At 37.1% G+C, this 21,413-nt stretch overlaps 2 protein-coding genes across 13 annotated transcripts in view; one reads left to right on the top strand and one right to left on the bottom strand.

Moving 5' to 3' along the window:
• The window catches only part of LOC135101873 (leukocyte elastase inhibitor-like), a 47,845-nt gene that overhangs the window by 12,621 nt on the left and 13,811 nt on the right, over nt 1-21,413 (top strand). For 10 of the 12 annotated variants that reach the window (XM_064006176.1, XM_064006172.1, XM_064006178.1 and 7 more), the window contains exons 3-7: nt 241-423; nt 899-1,112; nt 3,068-3,282; nt 4,864-5,049; nt 5,322-5,463. In XM_064006176.1, the coding sequence (XP_063862246.1) occupies nt 241-423; nt 899-1,112; nt 3,068-3,282; nt 4,864-5,049; nt 5,322-5,463 (940 nt within the window). Of the gene's footprint in view, nt 1-240; nt 424-898; nt 1,113-3,067; nt 3,283-4,863; nt 5,050-5,321; nt 5,464-12,004; nt 16,880-21,413 lie in introns of those variants that run through there. The other 2 variants (XM_064006174.1, XM_064006171.1) reach the window with 1 other exon arrangement.
• Nucleotides 8,792-11,430, bottom strand: LOC135101875 (uncharacterized). The gene is made up of 2 exons (XM_064006182.1): nt 11,291-11,430; nt 8,792-10,026 (listed from the first exon to the last, which is right to left on the bottom strand). Exon 2 carries the CDS (start codon nt 9,792-9,794, stop codon nt 8,982-8,984), a length of 813 nt encoding a protein of 270 aa, XP_063862252.1. The 5' UTR covers nt 9,795-10,026; nt 11,291-11,430; the 3' UTR covers nt 8,792-8,981.

The following is a 21,413-nucleotide window of genomic DNA, read 5'->3' as shown; positions in this document are numbered from 1 at the left end:
GCCAGGACATTTAGCAGAAGTATGTCCATTTTGTTAAAGTATTCACAATTTTCATGGTACATAAATGTGTCATTTTAAATGATTCTGTGGTATTCAAACAATGTATATCACAATTTTAAAGATACAATAAAACCAAAAAAAAGTTTTCTTTGTATGTAGTATTTAGCTACTAAGTTTATTTATAGCTCATAAGTTGAGCATCATAACAGATGCTTAATGCTTCTGTTAATTTTTTGACAGAAACTTGCTGAGAAGAAGTCAGGCAACCTCTTTTACTCACCCTTCAGTATTATGACAGCTTTAGGAATGACATATGCTGGAGCAGGAGGAAATACTGAACAAGAAATGCGCTCTGTTATGCACCTGAGTGATGACAAAGAAGTTGTTCATGATGCATTTATGGATGTTGTGTCTGATATGAAGGTTTGTGATTTTGAAATAGGAATTCAACATGTAATAAAAACATTGTCATTGGTGTTATGATGATAACCTACTAAGTAATGAAAAGTAATTTTCTTTTGCAAGGAAATGCCTATGTATAGTCTATATATAGCATTTCTTAATATAGGTAGAGAAATCCCATTAGAGAAATGTTGTGGGGCGGGACATAGTGTAATTAGTATATTGTCATGATTGTTTTGAAAGGGAGGCTCATACAATTTACATAGGTTAGCCTTTTTTACCTAATGATGTCTCACTGAGCTACATGATAAAGAACAATTTCATTGAATTCTGAAGAGGATTATGAATGAGAGTTAATGTAAGTATAGGACCATCAAAGATGTTCTCAAGATGTTGATCTGTTTGGCCTGCATTTTTATTTGTTTACTTCATTTCACATAACATTATTTAGTATTGAAATAGGATTAAATAATTTTTAAATTTTCTCTTTGTTTAGACTGATGCTGGAGATTATGAACTTCGCACATCAAACATGGCCTATGTGTCAAACCATCTGCCATTACTGAGCCAGTATGATAAAATCCTGAAAGAAAAGTATCAAAGCACTGCTAAAACTGTTGACTTTGGTGCAAGTGAGGAAGTGAGGCAGGAGATAAATGCAGCAGTTGAGAAAGAGACCAACTCCCGCATAAAGGACCTCATTCCCTCAGGTACAAAAGTTACGATATTTATTAATTGTTGATCAGAAGAGGAGTGGTACAATATGTTTTCTTCTTAGTGCTATTTTTCCTTTCCTATATTTAATTTTCATGTTGCTTTCTTCCTTCTCATTTTATTTAAAAAGAGGTAAGAAAACATGTGCATACATCTTTGCAAAGCATTCATTAAAATGTGAGGATAGTTGAATAGTAGATCAATACAATTTTCTACTGACAAAGTAGATGAGGGGTCACATTTATTGTGAAAACAAGAAGGATTACCATATGTGCACATATGAGGATGATTTTAACTTCTGCAAAGCATCACTGGCCAATGAATGGGTACTTGTAGATCACTTGGTAACATTTACAGGCTGTGCATTCATCTCTACTTGAATTTAGAAATACTACCTTCAGAAAAAACATTCCTGGATGTATTTTTAAAAAAAAAGAAAAAGAAAGAGTGATGCTAGTGTGGGTTTCAGCAGATACAAGGAAGTGCAGTTAGAAGTGTGTTGAAACTTGAGCAACTACAAGACTAAATTAACTGGAATATGCAATCTCCCATAGGTACAAGAAAATTAGGAATCCTCTGCATATGAATATGAAAATAGGGGTTGGAAGGCAATAGTAATAGCTGTACAAGATGGGAAAAAATGTTAAGATCCCATTGAATGTATAATGAAAGAAAGGACAATAAGTTTTTCTTTTCATTTAGTGTTTTTCCATTAAGCACCAGTAAGTTCTATATTCATTTATATATATATATATATATATATATATATATATATATATATATATATATATATATATATATATATATATATATATATATATAATTTTAGGAGGCTTAGATGGTCCAACACTGCCCACTTTTTGGACAATGCTTGTACATAGAGGGTCATGCTGGAGTTTCCCACTGCTCTCATGATTGAAGATGGAATTCATAAGAACTACATTGGTTATGTCAACCACTCAGCAGTGACTTGAAAAATGCTAGATTGTGGTAGGAGACAAATGTGTATCACCAAGCTCTTTGCATGTGAGTGTGCTGACCAACCAGCCACCATCTCCATGTATTTACGGTTAGCAGTTTACATATGGATATGCGACAGTATGTAGAAACAAGACTGGATCCAAGCAGTTGAAATTAATTGCCTAAAAAACATCTGTTGTATATAGAGAATGGCTGGTGAAGCTGGTGGAAGTATAGGTAGCAGATCTGTAATGTCGAGGAAAGCTGAAAAATCTAAATGTGGTTGAGGAGATTATACACAACATCCTTAGGTGGTTCAGTCACATAGAAAGAATGGCAGAAAGATAACAAAGAGAGTATATGTGTGTATGAGATATGATTGGTACAAGAGGATGACTTGTGAATTGAGAGGACAATGCTGAAATACATGAGAGATAAGGATTAGAAGATATTGAGATTATATGATGTAAGGATAGGAATAAATGCTCTGGCTGTGACTCTTCCTTAGGGGTTGTTCTTAGGAATGGGTATCAGATGCAAGGAGGTGGTGGCTGAGTGACCAGCACTCAAGCGTGGTGATCTCAGTGACTGATATCTGACTCATGCTGGAAGCTAGCCATTTTCCAAGCTATTACCTGTCAGCTAAAAATAGCCATGTGCATCCTAACGACCTATCCTATCTTTAAAAAAGTCCTGCCTGAACCACCGTAGGCAGGAGCTGACCATTTAAGCTTCAGAAACCAAAAGGGGATGACCATCTAAAGCCTCCAAATGCAAGAACTGTGCTAAAGTGCCTTCAATTGGTGTAGACCAAGAACATAAAATGAAAATGAAAAGTTAGACAACCACTTATTGTGAAAAGTTCAATAATCAAAACATCATATTTGAGTTCAAAGACATTGTTAAGTTATGATTAATTTAATTTGATATACCACATTATTTGATATGCAGATGAATTCCTGTTTATCATAATGTTTGTTATATATTTCAGGTGCTCTAAATTCCTTGACAAGGATGGTGCTTGTGAATGCTGTTTATTTCAAGGGGTTATGGGCTAAGCAGTTTGATGAAGCAGATACTTATGACCGAGAGTTCTGGACCTCAAACACTGAGAATGTCAAGGTGCCCATGATGTACAAGAAATCTAAGTTTCGCATCTTCTTTGATAAAGATCTTGGAGCCACCGTCTTGGCAATGGACTACCAGGTTAGTATGCATATATAGCATTCTTGTGATGTAATGTCTAGGAATTATAGGATAACAAATTGTTGAAAACTTAACCTTAAAGAATATGTACTTTTATTAACAAAGATTAATATTTACATACCTATCTTAACACCCCATGCAGTATATATGTCTTTCCCAGCACAGCAGCTTTCCCTAACATGCAACTAATCAAAGCTTCTCTATTTATCTTTAAACAATAACAACACCTTTTTTCAAAACTATGTTCTATTTATCTTTAAACAATAACAACACCTTTTTTCAAAACTATGTTCATGTTTAGTGACATCGGCAATAAATCTCACGTTGATTTAGCCAGTAAGTATATTCTCAAAGCTACAGCAGTTTCTGCATTATTTAGCTTCTGCTGAAATCTTTCCATTTGTCTAAGCAAATCTCTTTTTGAGCACAAAGGCCCTGAGGAGCTTTCCAAAATATGGCTTGTCATTCGCGACTTTTCATTCCAACCTTGGAAATATCTGGCAGAATGAGGCAGTGTGTAGTCATTTTGTTATGTGGGGTTCAAACCCACAAAGGCAGTGTGTGTCTGTGCTGGCTTGTGATTGGTCTCTGCATGTGATCTGCTTCCTCATTGACTGGGAGCCAGTCTGGTGTTTTCCTGCACTTTCCTTTTCATAATGGGTAACATTTACAGATCTTGTGCTTGTGTGCTTATGGATGGAGCCAATACCCATATATATTAGAAGGTAGAGACACACACTGCCTCTGTGGGTTCTAACCCCACATAACAGATTGATTGCACACTGCTTCATTCTGCTTGAAGATGTTCCTTAGGTTGGAACAAAATGTCACAAATAACAAGCCACCTTTTGGAAAGCTCCTTTGTACCCTTGCCACACAAAAAAAAATATTTAGACAAATAGGAAGACTTCAGAAGCAGCTAAATATTGCAGAAATTGTTGTTAGTCTTCAACCTTATCTGCATAAAAGTAAAGTAAATTTGTCCATGCTGCTTATTTCACTAGTGGCCAATAGTAATCAGGATGAGCAAATAGATAAATCAATAAGATTAAATCAAGTAAGTAGGCACTCACAGAAGATCGTGTCTTTTCACAGACTCTAGTATGTCTACATCCATTCTATAATAAGGAGACCTGAATTGTACAGCATAATCTAAGTGTGCCCAGACCTAAGTATAGTTGTATAATTATACCTTTTGTTCTATTCCCATATTCTTTTTTGATAAGATGAAATGCTGTGTTAGTTCTGTTATGAGAATAATACACTACATATTATATAAGCTGGAGATCTTTTCTGAAACAGCTATTTATGTTCATGACCTTTAAAGTTGGTTATTGAAAGTGTTATGTGAAAGGTGTCTCTTTTAATAATAAAATCCATTTGGTATTTTTTAGACCACTCACTTATCTGTAATATGTTTGTGTTTTGCTCTGACTAGATTAGTTATCTTACTTTCATTATTTCATGTTTCATACTATGTTTAGATTTTTAAAATATAAATACATTTTATATCGAACTTGTGTATATTAGAATGTATAAATTACAAATCTGCTCTTCTTTAACATTGTGACAAAATTTCAGGGTTCCAGATTGAGCATGGTGTTTGTGTTACCTGATAAACGAGATGGTTTAGCAGAAGTTGAAAGCAAATTAGCCACAACAGATCTGAGTGAACTTCACAGGAAGTTGCATGAAGATGAAGTTGAGGTCTCCCTTCCTAGATTCAAGTTAGAAGAAACACTTGATCTGGTTGACACTCTGAGTGAGGTAAGTCAGTAGAACTGAAGTACAATGAAACACTATAGAGCATGGAAAGATATATGGGATGTGGAAAAATGTATGAGAAATTTCAAGGAAAAGGGAACTAGAGTTTCTAAGTATTAATTACATGAATAGTAGCATATAAGAATTTCCTGCTGTGACTCATGTTTTTGAAGGAGTTCCAAGAAACTGGCTTGGAAATAAATGTTATTCTATCCATTACATCTTTATTAATGCAAAATTTTTGGACTATTGCATATATTTTCTGATTGTTATAGATGGGAATGAAGGATCTTTTTGATGAACGGTCAGCTGACCTGTCTGGGATCTCAGGCAAAAAGAACCTGTTTGTCTCCAAAGTGATTCATAAAGCTTCCCTGGAAGTAAATGAAAAAGGCAGTGAAGCTTCTGCAGCAACAGGTATGTTTGTCATTTGTTGGTTATTTTATGTAATGCATTCTCTTGGGTAACTGTTGTTAAGTTTTTATGTTCCTATAGTTAGACTTTACATGTGAGTATCTACTTGCTACTTATGCAGTTATCTTTTTTAGTGTAAGATCTTTTGACTTTTTTATTTGGAGAAATTCCCTTCCATTTGCACAGTAGAAGGGGCCTTGGGGTTGATTAGATGATGAAAGTATGTAACCAGCAATGTAAGATAAACGGCGAGTTATGAAGTGAAACTAATATGAAATTTATCTTTTGTGTATTGGGAAATGTCAGCCCAACAACTATGATTGCTTTTTCTTAAAAAAAAAGAAAAAAAAAAAAGAAAAAGAAAAATCCCTAGTTTCTTATGACAACAATATCCCCCAAGTTTCACAGTATCTGAGTTTCGTGATCCTCAAGTTTTGTGTTGAGTCATAAACTCTTACCATCTTGACTTTCAGGCATTATTTCCATGAGGTTCACGCTTTTGTCGTGTATGGGTCACACATTCCTACTATTGGTGTCACAGTAAAAATAAATATGTACATGATATGTATTGTGTACATATTTCCACGTACAGTTCACATACTTGAACATACAAACTCTTCATGTGGATGAACCACTTGTTAGTCACAACACTAGTAACAGCAGCTTGCATGTGAGTGAGGGAGGAGAGGAAGGCCAGCAATGGCAATGGCAATTAATAAGTTACTGCCAAGAGAAAACAGACAATCTTTCTGGACAAAATAGAAAGGGAATGAAAAAACTGTGAATGTGATTGGGATATCTAAGTATACTGTAAAGTGCTGGATGAAAAATGAAAGTTTAAGAACAGTGGTGGGGCCAGTGTCCTGACTTATCCTTTCCATGGTCACCATCCCCCAAAATTTTCTTTTAGGTATTGAAAGTCATGCTGTAATTATATAATTAGTGTCATCTCAATATTTCACCATATTTAACCCCTTCCCAGCAGAGGATTTATATATAGAGATTTTGAAAATGGGGCTTCTGATATAAGCCTAATTTTTAATGATGAAGAGTCAAGTAGTGTTCTCCCTTAATTTTGTGTTATCTGAAGGCAGTTTACACAAAAAATCAAGAAATATAAAATTGGCTGACATAAGAACATAAGAACATAAGAAATAAGGGAAGCTGCAAGAAGCGACCAGGCTTACACGTGGCACTCCCTGTATGAAACACACCTACCTATTTCCATCTGTTATCCCCATCCATAAACTTGTCTAATCTTCTCTTAAAGCTCTCTAGTGTCCAAGCACTAACTACATGATTACTGAGTCCGTTCCATTCATCTACCACTCTATTTGAGAACCAATTTTTTCCTATCTCCTTCCTAAACCTAAATTTTTTAAGCTTGAACCCGTTATTTCTTGTTCTACCCTGGTTGCTGATCCTAAGAATTTTGCTTACATCTCCCTTGTTATAACCCTTATACCACTTAAATACTTCTATCAGGTCCCCTCTTAACCTACGTCTCTCTAGAGAATGTAAATTTAACAGCTTCAACCTCGCCTCGTAAGGAATACTCCTCATCCCCTGTATCCTTTTAGTCATTCTCCTCTGTACTGATTCTAATAGACCTATATCTTTCCTGTAATGTGGGGACCAGAACTGCACGGCGTAGTCTAGATGAGGTCTGACCAGCACCAAGTATAACTTTAATATTACTTCCGGCCTTCTACTTTTAACACTCCTAAAAATTAATCCTAGTACCCTATTTGCCTTGTTTCTGGCTTCTATGCATTGTTTCCCTAGACGGAGTTCAGAGCTAACTATAACTCCTAAATCTTTTTTGTACTCTGTACCTACCAGAGTTTGGTTGTTTAATGTGTACTGACGCCAGCACGTATCTGAGCTTTACATTTGCCTGACATTATACTAAACCAGTACTCCTATGCTACTATTTTTTTTTCTGCTGTTGCTGCTGCTGTGGATATTTGTGATGTTAATGCTGAGGTTATTGTTGTTGTAACTGTTGTTGTTAACTGTTGTTTCCATTGATGCTGTTTTTACTGTTGATTTGTTGAGTCTATAGTTGAATAGTTATAAAAATTTGTACTAGTTGTAGTGTTTTCTACAAATGCAAATAGATAAAAAATGTTTATTCACTTACAGATAAGTAAATAAATAAATAAATAAGTAAATTAATCAGTCAATCAATCAATCAATAAATAAATAAATAAATAAAAGAATATAGTGAAAGGAAAATAAAACCAGCAAATTAATCAAATTTGACCCACATAAAAAGACATAATGAATGAAAATGAAGCCAGGAAATTACTATAGAACAGCAAACGAACATGATGGGCAGCTGATTAGAGAGCAGTGAGAACAATACAAATATTAACCAAAATAGTGACAATGATTGGTCTCTATGAGAAACAACTCTCCTACAGAAGATTGAGCATTATAAGGTACTGTGGTAAATTCTTACTCATTCAGACAACCATTGTACTATGATACCTTCCAGAGACAGTGGCTTCTTGTTATGATGTGCAATTGGATCAGCACAAATACGTGGAATAGAGTCAGCTTAGCCACCTTAGCAGAAAGGAGGCCAGTACATTAATTATGTGACCAGTGTGCCTGGGAATTGAGCGAATAGAGAACTTAGAGATCTCTTTGCTCATTTAGGATTCATATTTCAATGGTTTAAATGCAAATTATGTGCAGTCCTATAAAAGTAAATCCATTGGAAAAATTAACAGAGCAAAAATACTCCAAAGATACTTAGCCCATAGGATTTGTGTCTTGCACAGAAACGAATTGTATACAGTGCTGGTTTATATAAAAAAGCACTAATTGATTTTAGGTTTTTCCCAAATGTCTGATTTTTTGATAACAATACATTATTGCAAAAGAAATTGTCAGAACTTCAAACACAGATGAGGCATTATCAGTAGTGTTGCCGACAAGTCAAATGCTTTGCTTGCAAGGCAAACAGAAGCATGCATGCCCAGCAGAGCATTTGCCTTTCCAGGCCCAAAGGGCAAACAACCAATCAGTGAGTAGTAGAACATCAGAACATCATTTAAGCTCCCTTAGTAATATATTTTGAAGAATAAAATATAGAATATAATGCTTTTTGAGACTGAGAGTTGGTGTTGTATAAAGAAATATTTCTTTTCTCATCATTTCACATTAAAAGAAACTGAAAGTGACATGAAGGCAAGGAAAAGAAGGAAAGATGTTGCATTTTCTGGTGATATCTTGCATCTTTTTGACCAATAGGCATTTTGTCCGACTTCATTTCATGGCTATGACTTTAATCCCAGAGTAGTGCTGTTTTTTTTTGTGTGTGTGTGTGTGTGTGTGTGTGTGTGTGTGTGTGTGTTAGTGCATTTCTTGCATCATATCTAATAATAATAATAATAATAATAATAATAATAAACGGTTTATTCTATAGGCAGTCAACAAACTGAAAATGTACATTGGGGATGGGGGAATACTTGACATTAATCCTAAGAAAGGTAAGTCAAATCTAGAAGAGACTATTGATTGATGGCTCGCACCATGGTGGGAATCGCACTAAGTCTGTACCGGTCCGTACGTGGCGCCTTTAGGGGCGTTATCTTATTGTGGTGTCTGGTGGCACGGGTAGGGCGAGGCGTGTCAGGCGGCAGCATGTTTCTGAGACGTGGATGATTCAGAAGTCCCCTTCCAAACTTCTCTAGGGCCTCACTGTACCTGGTGGATAGTCTGGACAGCTTCAGGGTGTTCAGGGCTTCTTCATAGGTGGTGTATGCAGGGCCAAGGATGATGACCCTGCACGCCCTCTTCTGCACACTCTCCAACTGTAGCTGTTGAGTTTGTGTGAGGGAGGAGGACCACGCTGGGGAGGCGTACATGAGTTTGGGGAGGATGAAAGTAAGATACACCCCCCTTAACTCATCTGTCGGCGTCCCCAGCGACCTGAGTCTGCGCAGCATGTACAGCCTGTAGGTAGCTGATCTTATGGTGCTGGCGACATGCTGCTTCCAGGTCAGCTGGTCGTCCACCGTGACTCCGAGGAGCTTGGCACATCGGACTACCTGGAGGGGGTGAGGGCCCACTGAGAGCTGGGGAGGGGGCACTGGTACAGAGGAGGTACAGAAATGCATCACCACAGTTTTGTTGTGGTTGATGGTCATCCTGCTCTCCTCCGTCCACGTCTGCAGTCGCTCCAGGATCACTTGCAGTGGCGAGTAGTCCGGGTTCTTGGTGGAAACTGGGACACCCACGGTGCAGTCGTCCACATACTTCCAGCGATGGGGGGTGTCAGTGAGGGCGTCGTTAATGAGGAGGAGGAAGCATAGAGGACCCATCTTGGTCCCCTGGGGGACCCCACAAGTCAGCTGTTGGAAAGTAGAGACAGAGCCCTGATAGCGAACGGCCTGACGCCTCCCTGTGAGGAAGTCGGCTAGCCACGCTATCAGGTTAGGAGGGAGACCCAGACTCACTGCTTTGCTGATGACAACAGTGTGATCAACAAGATCAAAAGCCTTTTTGAAGTCCACAAAAGCAACAGCTAGAGAGGTGTTTCGCTTGTCCAGGTGGCTGTGGATGAATTCAAGGAAGCTGGTCAGGTAATGGGAGGTGGAGGTGGCTTTAATATTTCCAAACTGTCTGATATCCACGGTATTACAAATTTTGGTGTAGGCCCAGTCATATACAAAATCTTCACAAATGAGGCTAGGGATGGGGGTGACATAATCATATGCTGGCAAGAAAATATATATTTTTGCAATATTATAGTTGACATGAAGCTAAAGTAGGGAGAAAATTATAGTTGGCTAAGAACTTATATATGCAAACTCTAAACACGAGCACATGATGCCACCACACACTTCACATGCCTCTCCTCTGCTCTGCCTGCTGCTGCCCTGAAAAGCTCCTCCTCCCAAGAAAATAGACTGAGAACCTTAAGTAATGGAAGAGTCTATTAATACTTCTTCCTATATCTTATGGAATTGCTACCTAAAGTCAACTGAGTGATGTACATTACAGTTTTTCCCAAAGGTGGTGGCACCTATCATCGGGCAACAGGGATGAGTCATTTTCAGTAGAAAATAAAAAATTGTTTGCTATGCCAGACCACTACTGAAAATGCTTATGGCATTTAGATTGTACACTTTTAAGCAAAAAAATATAATGAGCATGGTCTGGGTTATTACCACAATAAAGGCAGTGTGGGAGAAGCTATCCACTGAGCCTCACCTTCCCTTTTTGTGGGACAGGTGATTTGTGTATTTATAATGAGCTTGCTGCTTCCTTAATTTCTTTTTATTTTAGATATTTTGGATCACCATATCAGTTAACCTTGCTTTAAGCTGATTTTTTAGAATACCAGTATGAAAACAATAATGATATTAAAGTATTAACCCTTCATAAAAATTGTGGAAACAAATAAACTTATCATTTACGTAATTTTGTCCTTAGATTGCCAACATGCGCCATACTGGCTACAGTAATATGGATGAGTTTATGGAAACAATTATTACTCTGATATTATCATTGTTTTCTTATTGATATTTTAAAAAATCAGCTCAGAACAACTTATCCATAAGGTGATTGAAAATATCATAAATATTTATAAACATTTGGGTAGTTGCAGGAACATATACAGTTCTCTTCAAGTTTCCAGATCTTTGAGCTTCACACCAAGTCCTAAGTTTTTGCCATCCCAACTCTTGCACATCATTTCCTTGAGTTTTGTGCTTTCATTGCCATACTGCTACATCATGCCAGATGTGAAGGATAAAACACACAATCACACAGTTCTGGATGTGCTGTGCCACACCACTATGTTGCTAACACTCACACAATTCTGGATGTGGAAGTGCTGCTCTGCCTCACTAGTGTTGTACTGGATGTGATGACAAAACACACACTTGCATAGTTCTAGATGCAGCAGCACCAAACAGCCACATCACTACGTTATATCAGATGTGAGATCAAAATGCACACACAGTTCTAAGCCATGCAGCTGGAATAAAAAAGCATTTTTTAGTGTTCTCAATACTCCAAGTTTTGTGGTTCTTAAGTTTAGCTCTATGCCTTTGGAAGAAAGCAAGTACAAAACTGGAGAGGGTACTGTAGTGCACTAATCACCTCCCCCAAGAGGAGGATAGGTGAAGGGCTTTAGCCTCTAGAGTAACTCAACCTATGATGACTATAAATGCCCTATTCTGCCTGACATGCTAAAATTTAAATGGTTTATTCTACCTGGAATGCTAAAATTTAATCACACATGATCTGCACATGCACCTTAAAAATAAGAATTCAGAAATACATGAACAGTAAATTGTCTCGCAAGTACCAAAGTTCAGATAGTTAATGAATAATTAATGAATCACCAAATCTGTCAATAATTTCAGTTGAAAATGGGGAAAATGTATATAATTGGTAAACAAGGGTCTTTGAATTCTAGTTAATATAGGATTGCATACTTAGCATTTTTCCATTAACATTGGCAAAAACTTCTAATACTGTAATTTGGGGCAACATTTCACTTTCTTTTATCCATTCTCTTCAGGTGTCGTGGCGCAAGTAAGAATGCTTATACGTCCCATTCCTCCTTTTATTGCTGACCATCCATATATGTTCTTCATCTATGATCAACGTTCTGGTTTGGTGCTTTTTGTTGGTAGACTTGTTAAACTGTAATATGATTCTATCTATATACTGATGTTAGATCAGTGTAATCAAAATTTTATGAAGGCTTAATTTATTCAAGTTTAGATTCCATCATTATACTGTATTTAGGGATCTGGGATATATTTTACCAAGCATTATTTCTGGTTTGGTATCCTGAAGGAAAACAAGATATGATTTAAGAGGCAGTGAATTTTGAAAATTATAAGCTAAATTCATATGAAAAATAATTTTCAAATATAATGTAAATGATAATATTGAAAATAATAGAATAATAGGACAATATGACATTGTATAACTTCTGCCTTCCTCATGCTGATTGGATAATATTTCAGTTTTCCTCAGCTGAATGGCAATTGTAAATAATCACCAAAAAGAAATAAAAATTGCAGTAGCCTTAATGTGAGCCAATATAATCATACATATTTTGGTTCTTAAAGTAGTAAAAATGTCAAATCAGCCATTTTTGACAGCATATTGTTTTGTACTGCATTCAAGAAAGTTAACAGGATGAATTTTCATGTTGCTGAGACTGTCTCAGTCAATGAAATTATTAGAGTAATAGCACATTCAACATTTTTTGTACACTCAAGCAAGCAGCTTAATTCTTCTTTCAGGTGAGATTCCTGATCATAAAGCTAAGTCAAGAGAGATAATTGTTTGGTTACCTCCGGTAGACTAGAGTAAACATAATGTGAAGTGATACGGTCATTATTAAAAAATCTTTTTCGGCAGTCAAGAGATATTTTTTTGTTTATATATATATATATATATATATATATATATATATATATATATATATATATATATATATATATATATATATATATATATATATATATATATATATATATTAAGGCATCCTCCTTGGACGCTTACCTAAATAGTCATCTTCAGTTGTTAGACCTGATGTATCGAATTATGTGATTAGCTGTACCACTCTCATTAAAATCTGGTGTTTGAATTAATTGTTTAGTAATTTTTTGTTACTTTAGGTATGGCAGGTGGCATGACCACCTCATCTCAGTCAAGGTCAGTATTATTATTATTTATTTATTTATTTATTTATTTATTTATTTATTTATTTATTTATTTATTTATTCTTATTATTTTTTTTTTTAATGAAATGTATCTTATTTAATATTAATATCTTAAGCAGCTTGAGGTGTGATGGTCTGCAGTCTGCAGTAAATGATGCCTCAATGTATCTTGTATAATGTTAATTCAGCAGTTTGAGGCATGATGATCTGAAGCCTGCAGTACATGATGTCCCAGTACTGGGCAAGTTTTAGTGTAGCTGATCTAGCCCTTGTAGTAGATAATGTAACTAAGTTTTATTCAGTGAATATATAAGAATTGGTCACTTCTGAAAAGTGAAAAATCTGCAATTGCAAAATATGATTTTGTTTGTGGATCTACATTTGCAATGAATGATATGCAAATTTGTGATTGCATTTGTGGAAACTAAAAGCTACATGCAAACTTTTATTTATATTTATTTATTTATTTTATTTATATTATTCCATCTATTAGTATAGATGGTCCAGTACTGATTATATATATATATATATACTATTGACATTTTCCTTAAAAAGTGTAGTCAAGGCAAGATATCTACATAATTAATGCCTTATCTCATTTTAGGAATAAAAAGATAAAGAGCAGGATAATTCTCAGCCCTAGCTCCATCTCATCAAGTTATCTTTAAGAAAGAAAGGCACTGGGAATATGATGGCAGTATTCTACAAAGGCCACTGTAGAGTGTGTAGCTAGGCTGTTTCCCAATAGTATATTATTATTATGATGGCATTTCATTTTGGCATAACATTTTGCTATAAATCACTAGTATATCATGTACCCCACTTAACAAATTGCCTACTTTTAGTTAAAACAACTTAATTAAGATTTAACTGAAATGGATGAGTAACTAGACCAGAGGTTTTCAAACTTTATTGCTTAGTGGCTCATTAATGATACATCAGGGACTTCGATGGCACACCAACTCTATAGTTAGTGTAGTGTATACCTATCCATGAAAATTTTGAGGTGCACTTGGAGAATGCTCACAGCACACTTCTGTGCTGTGGTGCACAGTTTGAGAATCACTGAACTAGACCATTGATTATGAATACATCTTCCTAAACTTAACATAATGCTCAAGTGGTATTCACAACAAGATAAAATCAATGATAGTGGGATTTGTATTTTCACATTTGATGAAATGAAGTTTATTTGGAGTGCCCAGCCCTGCTGTAAACACTATGTGATCAATATTAGTTAAATTCTTTCATACACCTTTTCATACACCAAAAGTTTAACAAGTTTCTGTTTCCTCTGTGACATCCCACTGGGGCTCAATGAGGGGCCTCATAGAATTGCCTGACCATGTGACAAAACATTTTATTGTGTAATCGCTTTCACCCACAAATATTACTTTTCCTAACAGTATTATACATGCATTGTTGGCTTTGTTGGAGATTATTCTACCTTATGAAAGAAAAACAAGAAATGCAAATATATAGCAAACTTGACCCACTAAAAAGAAAAGATAAAGAGAAACAATAAATACTTGCATTTGCCACATCATAGGTATAATCTTTTGTAGTCAATTGTTATGCTTTATATACCAGCAAAGTGAATTTTTATGCAACCATTGCATTGCAACCTTAAAGATTTTCATATGACCTGTAGTTCTTGAGAGAATAGAGAACTGAAACACATGTTGGAAGAAGAGACACCATATATGGAGCTCACAAGCTGCCAGCTAAAAGGACACTTGTTCATGGGCATTGATCATTTAAAATCCACATATATGGGAGAGTTACCAGTTAGCTCATTTGATAATCTAACTTGGATCTTTGATGGAGCAAAGTTTGACAATTCTTATAGCAACTGTGTTTCTAGCAATTTTTATTATTATTATTATTATTATTATTATTATTATTATTATTATTTATTTATTTATTTATTTATTCATTTATTTATTTAATTATTATTTTTTAATGTAATTTCCATTAAAAAGCTCAAATTGTAGACAATTCTGTTTTGACGCAAATTGGATCAGGGTACATGAAATTGTTAATATGAAACCAACTCCAAGAGGGCCTTTTCCAGAGGACTAACTTTGTTTGGTACATAAGGGAAACATGTCAGTAGTCAATAAAGTTATATCTGTAACCATTAAAAACTGTTTTTAATTATTTACTCATTATATACATGTTTCTTTGTTGGGTATAAGGTTATAATCTATTCATCATCTAATTTGAAGTTGTATAGTTTTCAATACTGCACTAACTATCCTTTTGGTAACTATGTTTCTTTTTTTTCCAAGTTTTTCTTATCTTCTTATCTCACAACACTCACATTATTCATCTCTATTTGTTTATGTTTAGAGTACCTTTGTTTATATTTTTGTTGATTTACATAGTGATCTTACCTTGATAGGAATCATCGTTTAGGACAGCAGTCACCAAATTCTGTTGGATCAGCTTAGCATCCTACATCTCTTTTAACTTCAGTATTATTTTTACAATTGATTGTTTCATTCCTGATGGTGTCCACACTAGGCATATGTAATCCCAGGAGAGCTGGAGACATGTGTCAACAACTTTCACTTATGAGCAGATTGAATAATTACAAGTTTAAATTATAGGCAGAACTCAATACATAACTTTCACTTATGAGCAGATTGAATAATTACAAGTTTAAATTATAGGCAGAACTCAATAAGTTGTGGTCTCTGATTTGGCCCAACAGTTTGTCATTTGTGATTTTCAATAATTTACGAACATGCCTATCTGTAATTCACTTTTACATGCATTATCTGTCGACATTATAACCTTAAGGCAGCCATTGTATTTATTAAATATCTCAGAGACAAGTAAATCAACTTAAGCAATTATGTTATAGCACAGAAAAGATATCAAAAGCACTGTAATATGGAGCTTAATGCTTCAAGAGTCAAATATCAGTCAAACTGGAGATGATACAGATAGCTTTGATAACAATTGGAAAAATTATGTAGAAAGTTGGAGTGTATGGTGAGTGGCAGGAATGAATTGAAGGAAACAAGGGGCAGGTGCTGTGTTATGTTAGTACAAGGTGAACAGAGTCCTGCTTTTTGAATATCTGTCCTGCTTATAGTGAAATATTCTGCTTTTTCGATACTTATCTTGCTTTTTCATGATCTTCCCACTTCAAATGAAAAACAGGTACCTTATTAAAGTTTATTATTTCACTAGCTGTTTATTAACTTCATGGTGTACCTTTCCCATATCCTCATGTCATTATAATACAGGTTTCATATGTGCCACACTGAGTCATCATCCACTACTGCCAGTGTGGTATTTAATTTAGGGTATGCAGACCTATGATAACACTAAGCACCCTAAAAGTACACAGGCTTGAGACTATTTTGGATACTTAGCCAAGTTGTCTGCAGCATGGGTAGAAAGTAGGCTGAGGTGAAGTGATGAGTTGCTGTGCTGGAGATCATGCATATAATTGAAGAATCCTTGAGTGTAACTGACTGGATCTTGCATCATGGTAGCACAGGCTACTCAGGGAGAGCATTTTACTTAAAACCTCTGAGCAGACATAAAAAATGGGCAGGGACAAATTGACTTACTGGTATCTTAAGTACATCTCTTCTCATGTGTCTCTCCTTTTCTCTCTCTCTCTCTCTCTCTCTCTCTCTCTCTCTCTCTCTCTCTCTCTCTCTCTCTCTCTCTCTCTCTCTCTCTCTCTCTCTCTCTCTCTCTCTCTCTCTCTCTCTCTCTCTCTCTCTCTCTCTCTCTCTCTCTCTCTCTCTCTCTGTTGAAAGTAAAAGGTCCTCGACTTTTCAATACAAATAAACTTAAGAGCCCAATTCAAAGAATGACCATGATTTGCATGGTTACAATGCTATATAATCACTAGACTCATACATATCCTGCCATCTGAAAAGCTCAGTACAGTATCAGTGACACAATTCTCAGATACATGGTGAGTTGATCACACAAAGTAAGGAGGAATTTCCAAATTTAGAAAACAGTTATCTTACCCCTCAGGATCTTTAGGAAAGCAAAAAAAAAAAAAAAAAAAGACAAAGTCTTTTTCCAGTTTGAATTATTTGAACAGTACATTGCTAAGCATGATCAAATACCCATTTTGGCAATGTATATGCAAATAAAAAGCTGTGTGAGTGGATGAATCAGCTCTCTCCATGTTCAGTGCAATGGCCGAGTACTTCATCCCTCTGGCTGCTTGGTAGCACTGCCTTCACATAGCAACCAGCTCACTCATTGGAGCAGACTGACCTTGAAGATACTTATGGCAAGAAACTTCCATCAAAACCTTGCTTCTCTGAGGCTACCACCACCAGCACACCTGCCACCTCATCTACTTTATGTCCCTCTCTGTTGTCTCCATTATAATGCTGCCTTAGATCATCCCAGGACCAAGGACTTTCTGGCCTGATATGTACTAGAGAAGAAGCAGATGATATGGACATGAAGGAGCCTTTTCCTCACTATGAAGATGTGCCTTATGGTGATGTGTCTTGGGATGATATGCCTCATGACAATGTGCCTCAGAATAAAGATGATGTGCCTTACAATACACAACATTCCCAAGAAACACCCACATTGCCTGAAGACTTGTCAGTCAGTGAGGTAAAAAGCAAGAAGAGATCAAGAGGTGACCTACACCTACCTGTATTTTTTTTTTTTCCCCTCACTCTATCAGATCCTACAACTCTGTTTTGTTAAGGCCTAAGACTATCCTACTTTGACACCAAGGAGTCCAATTTATCCCCTACAAGCCTCAACAGTTAAATACTAGTCTGTATGAAGCATGTGTGAATTCTACAGCACTTTGATCTTTGACAGTTTATGACATAAAGCAACAGAAAGAAAAACTGCTCAGTTTCTTTGCCAATAGTAGTAGCTGTACCAATACTATTGATATTGATCAAAAATGAAGTATCAGTATCAGTACCATACCTTACCACAGTGCCGTGTCAGGTGACATTGGCAACAATGGAGTGCCACACACTTCTGTTCCCAGCCACTACTTCTTCCATATTCTCTCTTCCCACCACCTCCTTGATTCCATCCATGTACTTCATCCTCTGTCTCCCTTGTACTCTCTTCCCCTCGATCATCCCCAAGAGACAGTTTCTCTCAAGACCACTCCCCCTCAAAACATGCCCCAGATACCCAAGCTGTCTTCTTTTCACTGTGGTCATCAGCTCTCTCGTCGTGCCGGCCATCTGCAACACTTCCTGGTTTGTTCTTCTTGCCACCCATGGGACCCTCATAATTCTTCTGATGAACCACATCTCCGCCGCCTTCAGTCTCTTCTTCATTTCCTTACTAACAGTCCAGGTTTCACAACCGTATAACATAACTGACCATATATAAGTCTTCAAAATTCTTAGCCGGATCCCAGTGCTCAAATTCCTGCTTGTCAGTATCCTTCTCATTTGTCCAAAATTAGTTTTCCCTATTCCAATTCTTGATCTTATTCCTGCATCACTTCTACTATCTTCTTCCACCAAACTTCAGAAGTATCTGAATGATCTAACTTGCTTCACTGCCTGTCCATCTACATTCACATTCATCCTCAGTTGTTCCTTTCTCTTGGTCACTCCCATCACTTCTGTTTTACCAATGTTAATCTTCAATCCAACTCCCCTACATTCCTCATCCAGTCAATCCACCAGTCTTTGTAACTTTTCTTCCATGTCTGCAACTAATACCATATCATCTGCATATCATATGTTATTTACATTCATTCCTCCCACCTTAATACCTTCCAAATCTGCCATTTCATCCATGACAGCCTGCGAGTAAAGTGTGAACAAGTCCGGTGACAACACACAGCCCTGTCTCACTCCTCTCTCTATTTTAACCCAGTCACTTTTTTATCCCCAATTCTCACCATAGCTCTCTGTCCCCAGTACAGGTTGGTCATTACCCTTAAATCAGCAGTATCTACACCTAACCTTCTCAACCTCTCCACCAATACCTCATGACGTACCATATCAAATGCCTTTTTGAAATCAACAAAGCACATAAACAGGTCTTTCTGCTTCTCTATGGCTCTCTCTATAATGGTTCCTAATACAAAAATTGCATTCCTCATTCTTTCTTAAAACCAAACTCTGCTCTGTCCACTCTTTCCTCGATTTTTCTCTTCAACCTCTCATCTATCACTCTCAGTACAATCTTCTCCACCTGACTCATAATATTTATTGTTTGATGTTTACCACATACTACTTGCTCCTTCCTTCTTTGGTATTACAATGAATTCAGACTCCTCCATTCTCTCAGGTATATTACCCGTCATATATTTGATTTGCTAACTCTGTGATCTTCTCTATCGCAAAGTCCCCAGCAGCCTCCACCATCTCAACCACCACTCCATCACTCCCCTCTGCCTTCCTCCACTTCATTCCCCTCACAGCTTTCTCCACCTCACATCTCAAAATTGAAGGCCCTTGCTCGATCTCCCCAAACTCTGGTCTCTCTCCTCTTGTTCGATCTCCCCAAACTCTGGTCTCTCTCCTCTTGTATCTCCATACAGTTCTCCAACATACTCTTCCCATCTCTTTAGAACTTCTCTCTCTGTCAAGATGTTACCATTTTTGTCTTTTACTATTGTGCTCCTGGTTGTTATCCGTTTCTCTGTTATTTCTCTGATTTTCTCTGCCATTAACCTGGAGTCTGCATTTTCTAACTGTTCCACTTCTTCACACATCTTTCTTAGCCACTGCTCTTTCCTACCTTTACACATTTGTCTTATACTTCTATCCAATTCTCTGTATCTTTCCTCTGAAGTGTTCTTTACTTTTCTTCTCTCTTCCATTAGGTCCAGGATTTCATCAGTCATCCACACCTTCCTTCTCCTTTTTTTCTCATTCAGAATAATGATATCTGCTGCACTCACCAACGCACCTTGCAATACTCTCCAACTTCTCTCCACACCCTCATCTGCTTCATCCCACAAAATGCCGTATTTGTTAGACACCTCCGCAGCATGCTGTTCGCCAACTTCTTCCTCTCTTCGTAGTATATTCCAGTCTTTCATCATTTTCTTGTTTTTCTTCATTCTTTTGAACTTCACTCACATTTCAGTCACCACCAGAACATGATCACATCCTACACCACAGTCTGCTTCCAGATATGTCTTCACCTGCTGTAGGCTGTTCCTGAACCTTTTATTGACTGTAATATAGTCTATTTGGTTCCTCACTCTATCTCCTGGACTCCTCCATGTGTATAAGTGTCTTGGGTGATGTCTGAAAAACATGTTCATAATCACTTGATCCCAACTTTCGCACCATTCCACCCACTTGTCTCCTCTTTCGTTTCTCTCTCCTAGACCAAAACTTCCCACCACATTTCCACTGCGATCTTCTCCCACTTTTGCATTTAGGTCCCCCATTACTAAGGTCACTTCTCCTGGTTTACATAGACCCCAGGCACTATCCACCTGCTCGTAGAAGGCATCTACCTCGTCATCGCTATGATCTCCTATTGGTGCATACACTTGGATTATATTCAGTCCAGTGGGCTTAGCATCGATCTTAACCAAAATCACCCTCTCAGACATTTACCAACTCCCAACCACTGCTTCTGCCACCTCCTTCTGCAACAGCACCCCCCCCCCCACCCACCTTATGTCTCTCCCCTCCTGAATAGTAGATTGTCCAACCTCCTGAACTTATCTGCTCAGAATCCATCCATCTAACTTCACTCACTCCCACCACATCCAGTTTCATCCTCTCCGCCTCCTTCTTCAGGTTATCCAACTTTCCCACCTGATACAGGGTGTTTACATTCCATGTAGCAATTCTTCTGCAACAATCCCACCTAGCAGTAGTCCAATTTCGACTCCCAAACACCTGCTTTGCATGTCCGGGTGAGCCACCAGCAGTCTCTTGATTACAGACAGGCATCACCTGCTGGTCATGATCCCACCATCCGGGCGCATCAGCATCCCCACTGGAGATGCTCTCGTTGATGCTGTTGACCATATTTTCTTTTTGTGGCACTTCCATTGTTATTCTTGGTTAAAATACATGGTAGGGTCACCACTCCCTTTCCACGGATTTGGTCCATGGTTTCTTATTGGTTATTTGAGACTGTCCTGTTTTTTCTACAGGGTATTCCTCCATCAGCCACCCAGAGGACATACCTAGTAGGAGTTTTCTCTCCCCTAGGTATCAGTATCAGTATCAGTAACAACAAGAGCAGAAAAAAAAGTTATGTCAGTACAGCCCCGCTTATTAATCAACTTGTATTCAT

Source organism: Scylla paramamosain, chromosome 7 (assembly GCF_035594125.1).
Source record: "Scylla paramamosain isolate STU-SP2022 chromosome 7, ASM3559412v1, whole genome shotgun sequence".
In the NCBI taxonomy this organism is placed as follows: domain Eukaryota; kingdom Metazoa; phylum Arthropoda; class Malacostraca; order Decapoda; family Portunidae; genus Scylla; species Scylla paramamosain.
Note: the sequence above shows the minus strand (reverse complement) of the source record. Positions and strands in the feature narration are given on the sequence as shown.